The sequence below is a fragment of the Gekko japonicus genome, unplaced genomic scaffold (assembly GCF_001447785.1).
Source record: "Gekko japonicus isolate JY-2015 unplaced genomic scaffold, Gekko_japonicus_V1.1 scaffold167, whole genome shotgun sequence".
Lineage (NCBI taxonomy): Eukaryota > Metazoa > Chordata > Lepidosauria > Squamata > Gekkonidae > Gekko > Gekko japonicus.
Genome location: NW_015164670.1, coordinates 44,624 through 53,144, shown reverse-complemented (window position 1 = coordinate 53,144; position 8,521 = coordinate 44,624). Strand labels below are relative to the sequence as shown.

At 45.1% G+C, this 8,521-nt stretch overlaps 1 protein-coding gene across 2 annotated transcripts in view; it reads left to right on the top strand.

Annotated features, from left to right (window-relative positions):
• LOC107108687 (connective tissue growth factor-like) overlaps positions 1–2,303 on the top strand; it is a 12,770-nt gene extending 10,467 nt beyond the window's left edge. For both annotated transcript variants that reach the window (XM_015409175.1, XM_015409174.1), the window contains exons 4-5: positions 627–844; positions 1,914–2,303. In XM_015409175.1, the coding sequence (XP_015264661.1) occupies positions 627–844; positions 1,914–2,225 (530 nt within the window). In that variant the 3' untranslated portion in view covers positions 2,226–2,303. The remainder of the gene's footprint in view (positions 1–626; positions 845–1,913) is intronic.
• The last annotated feature ends 6,218 nt before the right edge of the window (positions 2,304–8,521 follow it).

Below are 8,521 nucleotides of genomic sequence, written 5' to 3'. Positions count from 1 at the left end.
TCCTCCTCCTCCTCCTCCTCCTCCTCCTCCTCCTCCTGGGGAACAGGGGAGGGAATTGGGGTCTGCAGCAGGAAATGGCAATTGGTGGAAATGACACTCCTCCTTCCATCAATGGAAAATTTACTCTGAATGCAACCCAATGCCTTTCATTTTACTACATCCCCCTCCAGCAATCGCCACCTTTCCGGAACACTAAGAGAAATAACGTGCAAAGTGCTACAGGCCCTTTGGTGGCAGAAAGCCCCATCCATGCGTGGTGACCCCAGGCTAAGGTCTTGCACTTGGAGTTGCATGCATGCACTGTCCCTTGCTGGAAATAGGATTTTGTGTTTGCACATGTGCAAGATTTGTTGCTAGACCCATTCTTTGCAACCTTTGGAAGCTTGTTAAGGAAATCACCATTATACCTAGCTCACAGACCAGGAACTGATTCTCCAAGTTAAACTCCTTCATTGTGGCCATGTAGGGATTTGAACTTGTATTCCCTAGTTCCTTCTCAGCCTGTCATCCTCCAAAACCAGAACTTCTAAGCGGAACTTCTAAGCGGAACTTCTAAGCAGAACTTCTAAGAACCCTCCTGTTTTGAACTTGCACGCGCCACATCAAAGTCCCCTTATCCATCTCAGTTTACAGGGACAGTCCATCCCCCAAACCCAGTCTTCAGCTCAGCAACCTCCAGGAAAACTGCTTGGTACAAACCACGGATTGGAGCCCCTGCTCAAAGACCTGTGGGATGGGCATCTCTACGCGGGTCACCAATGACAACCCCCAGTGCCAACTAGAGAAAGAAAGCAGGCTTTGTGTGGTTCGATACTGCAATGTCCCTTTGGAAAAGAGCATCAAGGTATTGTGTGTCAGCAGGAGAGGGTGGGAATGTGGGACACGGTCATATATCACAGGGTGGGAGCTGCAAAGAAGGGGGAATCAAGGCAGACTGGAGGAAGGTTGCCAGTCTTGTAGTTTTTACCTCAACATACTGAATGAAAGGGAAGGAAAGACCATTGTCAGAAGACCTAAGATCCTGTTTGCCCTGATAGCAAACCCGTAACATTTTCTTACCTGTTTTTCCCTACTGGGGTACACAGGATCTCTGTGGGGCCTGATTTGTATTGGAAAACAACAACAACACAGTTTTTAAAAAAAGGGTTATTCCCCCATCCCCTAGCTGGATGTTCCTGATCCAAAACCCCTGTGCTAACCAGAGGTGGTTTCCCATTGCCTGCCTCTGTGCAGTGACCCTGGACTTCCTTGGTGGCCTCCCACCCAATTTCTAACCAAGGCCGACTCTGCTTAGCTTCTGAGATCTGATGAGATCAGGCTAGTCTGGGCCATCTGGGTCAGGGCTCTGTACTCATTACTGATGAAATTTCGTAGGGAGGGGAGCTCCCATTAAAGATCTCCGATGTCTGGTGTATTCCAGCCCTAAGTGGGCTGTACACTTCAGTCTGAAGATGTGGATCTTGTACAAGTGTACATATCCTCCTGCACAGGAAACAAGAGTCCTGTTTGCAAGTCACAGTGAGTGGATGCACAATCCGTGTACAGTGTACACTTGATTTTTCTTTACACGTGTGTTAATTGTCACGCCACATTCGACGCATGTACAGGTTGACATGTGATTTATCCAGGGACTGTTCCCCAGTTTCATTTGTAATGTGAACGTGCATTGTCTCTTTCTTACAAATGGGTGTACTCACATACAGGAAGGATATATATGCATGTCAGTGAAACAAATTATTTATTCGCATCTCTTCCTGACATGCTGGTTTTCTATGTGTAAGGATTTTTGTGCGTATGTTCATCTTACCAGCCATATGTTCCCCTGACCAGCACTTTGAAGTGGTACAGCCAAGATACAGGCTCACCACATCAGGAAGGACTGAGTCACCTACTGCTTTGTCTTCTCTTTCCAGAAGGGGAAGAAGTGCGTGAGGAATCCAAAGCCACGCAAGGCAATCCACTTTGAGTTCACAGGCTGTACCAGCACCCGCGCCTACAGGCCCAAGTTCTGCGGAAGCTGTGTGGATGGGCGCTGCTGCACTCCACACACAACCCACACCGCAGAAGTGGAATTCCGGTGCCCAGAGGGAGACTCTTTCGTGCGCAAGATGATGATGATCAAATCCTGCTCCTGCCATTATGACTGCCCGGCGGACAATGATATCTTCCTGGCTGTCTACCACAGACGAATGATCGGGGACAGTGTGAAAACAGAGAGGCAGTAGGTCTCCCCCATCGTGGCGAGGAGCTGTGGCTTATTAGTAGAACATCTGCTTGGTGTGCCGAAGGTCCCAGATTCCATCCCCGGCATCTCCAGTTGAAAGGATAAGGTAGTAGGCAATGGGAAAGATCTTCCCCTTAAATCCTGGAGAGCCATCAGTCTGAGTAGACGATACTGATCTTGATGGACCAGTCATTGGATTCACTAAAAGGCAGCTTCATGTGTTCATGCTTCCCTTTAGGAGAACAAATGTCTCCAAGATGCTTCTGCGGTTGATCCCTTGGACAAAGCCGAGACTGATCAAGGAGTTTTTTAGGCACAGAAGGTTTTGTAAGAAGGACGGTGGCCTGGAAGGGCTTGGTGCTGTGTGCTGTTGTTCATACCCAGTATTTCTTGTTCGAAAGGTGAATCTAAGGCACTAGCCAAGTCTCAGTGGAGAGCCCAGATCCAGACCTGTCAAGTGTTCGAGAAGTTTGATATCCAGCTCTCTTCTCTATAGCCCTGCAAATCAGTCACCCTGCTGGCTTTTGCGTAATATGGATATCCTCTCACTTCCCACAATCCATCTGTATCCCATCATTGCCACCAGACTTTAGCAAATGACACCACTCCTGAGGCCAGATTTCCATGGCCACAGGAGTGGGATCCAGGGCCAGCACAACATGAATATGCATCCGGCCTCTCCTCTCTGACTTTATAATCTATGCTTGACTTGAGTACAAACCCACTTTTGGGGTTGCTGGATCCGAATGGTGTGGGCTACTTTAACTGGACATATTGAGTGTGTGCTGCAATGTACATGCCAGAGTTAGCAGGAAAGAAAAACTTGGGGGGAAAACAGAAGCATAAACTTGTAATGTAGAGTTATACGTGTCTCAGTTCTCTGAGCAGTGAGATGTTCCAAGGGCAGTGTTTATCTGGGTAGGTTCTTTTGGGAGAGCACTGGAGAGTTACAGTGTTTTTGTAACATTTGCTTAATTTAAAATATATATAGTTAGAGAGCACAGAGCAAGGGACGGAGGCAGTCTTATGAGGCAGCAGCTCTGCTACCTTATGTGAGATCCGGGGGAGTAAGGTATAGTTGTCTGATGAGAAGGAAAGGGGAGAGAGAGAAAGGGAGAGAGAGAGAGAGAGAGAGAGAGAGAGAGAGAGAGAGAGTTTAGTGTAGTGGTTAGGAATGCAGACTGTAATCTGGGAGAACCAGGTTTGATTCTCCACCCCTCCACCAGTGTTCCCTCTAAGCTGAGTTAGTCTGAGCCAGCTCACAGTTTTTTAGCCGCCGGCTCACACATTTTTCTCTTAGCTCAGGAAGGACGGCTCCAGAGCAAACTAATTTATGCAGTAGCCAGAACGCTCGCTCACAACTTTAATGACAGTAACTCACAAAGTAGGATTTTTGCTCACTAGACTCCACAGCTTAGAGGGAACATTGCCCTCCACATGCAGCTTCTGGTGTGACCTTGGGTCAGTCATAAGTTCTTTCAGAGCTGTTCTCTCAGGAGCAGTTCTCAGCCCCAGTTCTCAGCCTCACCTACCTAACCAGGTGTCTGTTGTGGGGAGGGGAAAGGAAAGGGATTGTAAGCCACTCTGAGACTCCTTCCTCCTCCTCCTCTTCTTTTTCTTCAACTGTGTTTTCTTCTCCTTTTTCTGTTCTGGAATCTACACTGCTGTTTTGCCACACAAACACACACATCTGCACCCTCCCCTTTGCTCTTCCAAGCTCTAACGGTTCCTTCAATGAAGCCAACCAAGGAATGTCACTTAGGCTGCGGTCACACACACTAAATAATCCACTTTCAATCCACTTTTGAATTGGATGTTGCCAGTTCACACAGCAAATATCCAGTTGGAAAGTGGAATGAGAGTGGATTATTTAGTGTGTGTGATTGCAGCCTTAGTACAGGGATCCACAACGTCATTGAGCTTATGGGCCCTTTGTGATGTCAAGATCACTGAGCGGGCATTACCACAAAAATGGCTGTCATGGGGGTAGGCAGTCACAAAATGGCTGCTATGGAGTGCTGGGGCCAATCGCCAAATATTGGGAGGTTCCAAGTTCAAGCATCCTCCTTTGATAGAGGATGTTTCTGAATGAGTGCTCCCTGTAGATGCAAAGGTGACCCTTCTTCTGAAGTACCTCATGCTCCAGTGAGGTGGAGGAAGGCCAGACTGGCTCATGTTTTTGAAAAGAAGGAAGTGGACAACCGGAAATGCACTGGTGGGCACCAGAGAGCTCACAGGCACCATGCTAGGAACCAGTGTCCTAGAAACGCCCACTGAGAAAACACCCCCAGCCTTTAAGAAACATTACCATTCATAGGCCTGACTCTTCTCAAAACATTCCAGTACAGGTCAAATACATAATACGGAACCATCTCCAGTAACCAGATTGCAGGATCCTCTGCATCCAGAGCATGGCTGCTGGATATCTTGTCCCTGGTGTATGGGTACTCAATGATGCTTCTTTTCCAGACGGTAGTAATCACTGTGAAATATTCGCAACTGCAAACCCCCTCCCAGTCTCCATCTCCTGCCTCAACAGAAGATCAGAAACTCTCTCTTTAAGAGATGGGCTTGGCAATGCAGGTTTCATGGATTCCACTTTCAGCTATAAATACCATTGTAATAATAATGATAATTATTATTTTTAAAAGCCTTTGTATAATTATCATAAGCACACTTTTAAAATGCTGATTAATGCTGTGTGTGTCCTGGTTATGAAAAAATTGTGTGCTCCCAGGTGTGACTTGGCAAAGTCATTTTAAGGCAATGGTGCATTGAAAGATAAGGATAATAAAAAAAAATTAAAGTAAAAAAGTGAAACACTTAGGTAAAATGACAGCATCAAGGATCCCACTTAAATAATTCTGGAGATCTAGGGGCTGTGGCTTAATGACAGAGTGCAGGCTTTCCATGCAGAAGGTCCCAGGTTCAAATTTTGCCACTGCCAGTTGAAAGATCTCCAGTAACTGATGCTAGGAAAGGTTCTAAAGATTCACGGCCAGTCACAATGCTGAGACAAGATGGACCAATCGCCTGACTTTGTGGCAGGCTGCTTCATCTAGTCAAGACTTGGCCATGCATGCCATTTTGACAGGCCCGTCAGAAATGCCACATCAACAGTGAACAAGCTTTAGAATTCTGCAGAACTCTTCATTGGAAAAAAGTGGAGAGCAAGGAAGGGGAAAAAGATGTTTCAGGAAAATGGAAAATCCTCAGTGTGCAGATGGTACAGGCTGAAAAATTAACTGGATTAGATGGTGAGGATTGTGGATGTGTCAAGAACAGAAAAACAAAACAAAACCCTGCCTTTGTTTCTCTGTCCCTTGGGGTTTCCTGGCTGACAAAGAGTTCTGTGGAACTCCAAAGCTTGCACAATGTTTTGTGATATTTTGGTTGATCATAATAAAAATAGATAACATAACTTCACTTACTGGACTCTCTTCCAGTGGACCAACACAGCTACTGAAAACCTTTGTGTAGATTCACCCAGTTTCAATATGCTGTATTTAAATGTCATTATGAGTCTATCTGAAATTCCCAGGAACTCGAGTTCCCTGAGAGGGCCAACCAGTCTCTCACAGGAGATGTAATAAAAACTGTGCCTTGGAGAAAGGATAAGGTAGTAGCTATGGGAAACGTCAATAAACTTGGTTGTAACCAAATGTAAATTTGTAGTTTAGATGTTGCTTCTTTGTAAAATGGGGATAAAAGTGACCCTGCCAGGAAGGATTCTTGTGGGTATGTACAAGGAGGGAAGGATTTTTCCTATTAAATATGCTACAAAACAGTAGTTGCTGATAGGCACAGCCAAACAGACGATAATTTATTGACAAATGAAGGAATGTCCTATCTGCCCTTCAGCCCCCTTGTGGTCAGTGCAGAGAATACATCTCCATGCATTGCCACTTCGAATGTAGTGACGGCACAGAGTTCACATGGGACTTTCTGCTGCACTTTCCCCATGGCAGTCATTCCTCCCCCCACTGGTGGGCTTTTAACTGTTGTTTTTTACAGTATTGTAAAAATAGTACAATATTGATATTGGTTTGATTTGGCAGCCACAGACTTAATCCTAGTTGTCCCTCTGGAATTGTTACTCCATAGAGCAGGGCTCTGCAACCATTTAAAATCTAAAGAGCCGAACAATGTCAGCACTGAGAGTGAGGGCCAGTTGACGAAAGCCCATTTGCATCACTGAAAATACACAACTTAAACGTGACTGGCACCTGACATCTGAATTAATAATCCAGAAAGTTTGTGCAGGCCAAACACTGGTTGCTGCAAGTCCTTTACCAGGAACTGGCACACACAAGTTGTCATGATAAGTAATAAATGTACACAGGAGCACTGTGTACCATTGTTTTAGGGCACCAGCATAAACTCATGCATGGTTCACACTTGGATTCCTGGCACCCGTTCCCCTCTATCACTTCCCTTTCCGTAAAGCATCTCTAAGAAGTCTTCCAGTCCTATAAAAATCTTTGCCTGCCCATTCCCTCCATATACTGGTTATTCTAGTATCCCACCTAACCCTCCAATATACCTTAACATAAAAACTTTGTGTGTGTTTTTTTAAGAGCCATATTTGGTTCCATAGTGAGCAACATTTGTCTGCCTTGTCTTTCTTCAAGCCCTTGTACTCTAACATTACCCCTGACAGTGCTCCTTTAGCGAGACCTCTGGCCCCTGAGAATTCTGGTATGTGGCTGGACCAAGGTGCAGCCTTATCAGAGGAGGAGGAGAAGATTGGATTTATACCCCATCCTTCACTCAGAGTCTTAGCGGCTTACAAACTCCTTCCCCTTCCCCTCCCCACAACAGACACCCTGTGAGGTAGGTGGGGCTGAGAGAGCTCTGAGAGAACTGCTCTTTCAAGGACAGCTCTGACAGAACTATGGCTTGCCCAGTGTCATTCAGCAGCTGCAAGTGGAGGAGTGGGGAATTAAACCCGGTTCTCCCAGATTAGAGTCCGCGCACTTAACCACTACACCTAACTGGCTTTCTACAACGAAAGCATAGGGAACTAGAAAGTAACAATACCATACTTGTTCTGAGGGAATTATTGGCTCTTATTAGGTCTCTGAAGGATAAGAAGAAGGAGAAGTTATGTAGGAACATGTGGATAGAAAGGGTGGTTAAACTTTCAGAAGAAACAGCTGCTGAAATCAATGCACTTTGGAGAAAAATTCCAAACTGCTATTAGTACTCTCTGCTAACCTGATAGCGAGAATCCAAACCAATAATATATTGGGTAGGAACATCTCTATGCAACGGGTTACCCAACAAGGCTATCGCCTTTGTTATTTGCCTTAGTGATCGAACCCATGGCGAAAGCTATCAGACAGAATCCTAACATATGTGGCATACAGATTGGCGAAACCTCTCACAAGGTCAGTTTGTATGCGGATGACCTGGTCGTCTTTCTCACAAAGCCAGAATCGTCATTAATGGAATTACAAAAGCTTTTTACAAAATCTTACCCTCTGTCTGGTTTGAAGATCAACCTGGAAAAATCAACGATTAATATCAATCCAACTACTAAACAAAACATTCAATCACAATCCCCATACAAATGGTCCTCCTCGCCTTAGAGATGCTTAGGGATACAGATCCCCCCTGATTTGAAAGACTTAAATACCTGCAATTTACAAAAGATTTCGCAAGAGGCCAAGAACCAAATGAAACAATGGGATTCTTTGGGTCTATCATGGGCTGACAGGGTCAGCATCATCAAGAGCTTAATTTTGCCAAAAAAATTATTTGCATTTAGAGCATTACCGGTGCATATACCCAAGAAAGACCTAGTACAGTGGCAAAACACCTTATTAAAATTCTTCTGGAGCTACAAGAAGCCTAGGATTAAAAACACAATTTTGAAACGTTCAGCTAAAACCGGAGGCTTGGATTTTCCGGATCTCCCCCTATATTATGAGGCCACTCAGCTATCCTCTTTAATATGAATACTAACCACGGATGCCCCTCCAAAGTGGCAGGACATAGAAGAAGTAAACTGTGGATCAGGCCACCTTGCTGATTTAATCTGGCAACAACCCAAGGACAGACCAGCTCTCCCCACAACTAAACAGTAGACTTTATACATTGCTGGTGGTCTTGCCCTTCAACTCAACAATTCTGGATGCAAATATTACAACAGATCTTTTTTTTTTACGGGATATAACTTACCTTTCTTACCTGAGATGGTGTTGCTGGACATCTTTCCAAAAACCTGCAAAAGAAAAGCTCTACACACATTAATCTCCACACTACTAGCTATAGCATGGATCACGCTAGCTCAAA